This window comes from Sesamum indicum, linkage group LG7, assembly GCF_000512975.1.
Source record: "Sesamum indicum cultivar Zhongzhi No. 13 linkage group LG7, S_indicum_v1.0, whole genome shotgun sequence".
NCBI lineage: Eukaryota > Viridiplantae > Streptophyta > Magnoliopsida > Lamiales > Pedaliaceae > Sesamum > Sesamum indicum.
This window is the reverse complement of record NC_026151.1, coordinates 2,443,462-2,447,669: the sequence shown is the minus strand read 5'-3', so window position 1 is coordinate 2,447,669 and position 4,208 is coordinate 2,443,462. Positions and strand designations below refer to the sequence as shown.

The following is a 4,208-nucleotide window of genomic DNA, read 5'->3' as shown; positions in this document are numbered from 1 at the left end:
ATGCCGCAGATCAGCAAAATCATCAGAAGAATCATCATCTGGATGATGGTGACTCCTCCTCCTCCTCCTCTTCTCCTTCCTACTCTTCCTCTTTTTTCGCTTGTGCTTCAATTCCTGCAATTTATACCTGCAATTTACCTAATTCAGAAAAGTGTCTTCAATTCTTTTAAAAGTAAAACAAAAAAGAAATAGAAAAGTACCTTCAAGGTAATCCAACTACCCGTACTGCTCAAAACCAACATGAGATCAGAAAGTAAACCAAAATTCAAAATGCTATGAATACATAGGATGATTAACAAAAAAGCAATTAGCACTGGGCTAGCTTCGATCAAACGGCGGACAAACTTATATGATAATTATATATTATTTGGAGTTTTGATAATTGCCCACATTGACATATTATTGTACAATAATTAGATATTAATTAATAATATTTCATAGAATTTTCTAATTTCACAGAAATGGGCAATCAAAACGTCGTTATGTAGTCAACCCCAGATAGGGCTGGCATGTCTTATTTATGTACATGATCTAACAATTGTGAACATTACAAACATATCTTCTAAACATTATTGCTGTTATTTACATGAAAGTTGAAACGATTCATAGCTCATGATTTCAATCATTCTTGTTTCAGTGTGTTCCCAATGTCGATCACAAACCGATACCTCACATCTCCTTTCTCCAGCCGCTCCATCGCCTCGTTCACATCATTCATCGATATGACCTCCACGTTCGGCAACACATTGTGCTCCGCCGCAAAATCAATCATCTCCTGCGTCTCTTTCAGCCCCCCGATCATGCTCCCCCCCACCGTCCTCCGCCCCATAATTATCGAAAGCACCGGCAGCTCAAGCGGCTTCGTGGGCGCCCCCACCATGACCATCTTCCCGTGCGGCTTCAACAAGCTTAACAACGGCTCGATTGGATGATGTGCAGGAACCGTGTCAATAATCCCGTCTAAACTCCCAGTAGCCGCCTGCATTTCCTCCGGCTCGTGGCTAACCACAAATGCGTCCGCGCCAATGGTTTCGATGGCTTCCTTTTTCTTGCCGACGGAGGTGCTAATCACCGTTACCTTTGATCCAAAGGCCTTTGCGAATTTAACAGCGACGTGACCCAACCCCCCGAGCCCGACAACTCCGATGTGGAGGCCCGGCTTGTCGAAGCCGTAGTATCTCAAGGCGCTGTACGTGGTGGTGCCGGCACAGAGTAGAGGAGCACCGACATGAGGAGGCAAATTTTCCGGCCAGCGGATGATGAAGTGCTCGTCCGCCACCATGATGTTGGAGTAACCACCGTAAGTGATGGTGCCGTCGGTGTCGATGCTGTTGTAAGTGAGGATCTGTCAAGGAGTGACATAGTCAATTTAGATAAAATAGCACGATTGCAAAATATAAGAAAATTGAGATTTAAAAGAAAATAAACAGATAACATGTCAAATTAGAAGAAAAATGAATTTAATATTCTCTAAATCGAGCTAATTTCAAAAATATATTTGAAAAACTGTTATAATAATTTTTTAAAATTTTAATAATTTATATACGAAATTATAATTTAATTAGATAATGTACCACTTATATGCAATTTTTTTACCAAATTAATTGAAAAATAACAAAAATTATTAAAATTTTAAAATTACAAACTTTAATTCATATAGAACCAAAAATTAATTTTTTTCTAAAATTATAGGATTAAAAGTGAATTATTTTGGGGTAAAAGAAGCTAATGGTACGTACCAGCTGAGGACAATAATTCTCGAGATTGTTAACACATTGATCACATTCTCTGCAGGACCCGACTAAGCATCCAACGCCCACTTTGTCGCCCACCTTGACTTTCCGGACCTTGGATCCGACCCGGGTGACCACTCCGACAATTTCATGCCCGGGCACAAGCGGGTACTTAGAGATGCCCCAGTCGTTTTTCACTGCGTGAAGATCCGAATGGCAAATCCCGCAATATAAAACCTTGATTTGGACGTCGTGTTCCCGGGTGGCCCGTCTGGAGAACTTGAACGGAGATAGAACCCCAGAGGGATCTCTCGCCGCCCACCCGAACGCGTTCGCCGTCCGGTGCTCCATTACTGCCACTTCACAAATCGGCCTTTTCCTGTTTTTTGCCATAAGTAGAAGTGATGAAAGAAGAGTTAAAATCAGTGTGTATATTTTGCGAGCACAAGGTAGAATGAAGTCCGAGATTAGCGACATCGTTGTCTGAGGAAGGAAAATTCGACGGCTGAAACGGTGTTTTTGGAGGGGAAACAAGAAGTGTACGGATGAGACGAAAATGAGGGGATTTTTGTTTGAGTTTATTGATGTTGATTCTGGTTTAACTTGGTAAACATTTTTCTTACGTGTTGGAGATACTAAGAACTAATTCCGGTGGTAATGACTCTTACTTGTTCCCCTGCTCACCACTTTCTAAAGAAATGAATAATTCTTAGAAGCCTTGGGACCCCGGTACATGTGGGATTCCTATAGCACGTGGGACTAAAAATATAATTTTTCTTTCAATTTTGAATTGAATTTTTTATAATAATTGATAGAAATAATGTCATTTACTCTATTCTAAAGAAAATTATCTCAATCAAATTTATTCTAACTTATTTTTTCCTCAATGAGATGAGATTAGATGACATCACAGTAAGTTTTCTAAATTGGAGTGAGGTATTATTAGGGTTGGCACCGGGCAGTTTTGGGTGGATTCAGGACCCGTTCCTTTAATTTTGGGAAGGATCTGGGACTTGTCGTGTCCCAATTATTTTAAAGCCCCGTCCTGGTTCGGTACAAATTCCGTCGGGGCGGATCTAATTTGGTAGGCCTAGTTATTTTTATTTTTATTTATTTTATTATATATTTTTATAAAGAAAAAAATTACGATATCAATTATAAATAAAATTGTCCACGGCCTAACTCAAATAATCAAGTTCAAAAAATAAATTTTTAAGTACAAATAAAATTATTCATAGCAAAACAATCCAAACAATTTATAACAATTATACCTTACTAGCAACTCCATATTCTTCTTCTTTAAATGTTGTGGATAATTTTTTATTTCATCAATTATTGAACAAATATCTAATAATAAATAAATAAAATAATATAATATTTTGTTAGTATTTATTCTACCAAAATAAAGTAAAATAATATATAAACATATTAAATCAATATAACGGGGCGGGTCCTTAAAAACTCGGGACCAAATCAAGATCCGGCCGGGTCCTAGTTCTTAGGACCCAATACCCACGCTGCTTTTAACTTTTGGACCTAAAACCCGCCCCATTAGCAGAGGGTTCTGTCGGGTTCAGCTTTAATTATCATCTCTAGGTATTATCGGTCGAGTTCTACTGAATCTGTTGGATTTGAGTTTGAAATGACAGGTTTTATTGAGTTTGAATTTGAAATGGGTCCAAATTATCTGTGATTCAACAAGGAAAAACTTTAATCTTTTCTCATTCGTTCAATATTTCTAATCTTGATTAATTAAAACTAATATTTAAATTTTGATTTTTTTGATTATTCATAAAAGTGTTTAGAGGAAAAATCGTTCATTGAAATAATAACCCTCATTTAAAACGTATTGATGTATCAATCAAATTAAATGTTCTCATCAGAATAAATAAGTAATTTTTGTTGGCATTGGACCCAATTCTAATGGACCTAACCAAATCCATTTTGGACCTACATACATAGACTTGTTTTGCACCCAATTCGTACCACCAAATTGAATTGATTTAAATTGGACCTAAATTCAATTCAATCCACCCATTTGCCATCTAGACCGAGATAAAAGGAGAAAAGAATAATAATCTTTTATTTGTTAAATTTTTTTATATTTGGTAAAGTTAAGATAAAAAAAATTATATTGTCCCCTTTTGAGATAAATGTAACTATACAATTTCTTTTTTCTTTTTACAGTCGCGAAATTTTACATAAACACCTCATAAGGTAAATTAAACCAACGCCTTTATGGGTTTACTTCTAATTTTATAAGAATAATGGGTGTTTGTGTAATTAAATATAATCTCGATGAATGCTGATATAATATACCCATTACAAAAATGGTTTCAATTTAAGGATTGACTTAATGATAAATTAGTATAAAAAGTTTTCATGCCAAAAAATGAAATTTTCATATTATTTTGATTCCGCCTAATTTCTATTATTAGGTTATATAAGTAGCCCAATACATTTAAATAAAATGCT

General features: G+C 36.0%; 1 protein-coding gene across 1 annotated transcript; it reads right to left on the bottom strand.

Annotated features, from left to right (window-relative positions):
* LOC105165971 (8-hydroxygeraniol dehydrogenase-like) lies at window positions 378–2,400 on the bottom strand. The gene is made up of 2 exons (XM_011085136.2): window positions 1,740–2,400; window positions 378–1,345 (listed from the first exon to the last, which is right to left on the bottom strand). Exons 1-2 carry the CDS (start codon window positions 2,208–2,210, stop codon window positions 623–625), a joined length of 1,194 nt encoding a protein of 397 aa, XP_011083438.1. The 5' UTR covers window positions 2,211–2,400; the 3' UTR covers window positions 378–622.

Excerpts from the sequence above, each read along its gene's own strand:
- LOC105165971 (XM_011085136.2), bottom strand. The coding sequence starts at position 2,210 with ATGTCGCTAATCTCGGACTTCATTCTACCTTGTGCTCGCAAAATATAC. Across the intron at positions 1,346-1,739 it reads AGAATTATTGTCCTCAGCTG|ATCCTCACTTACAACAGCAT; the intron begins GTACGTACCATT and ends ACTCCTTGACAG.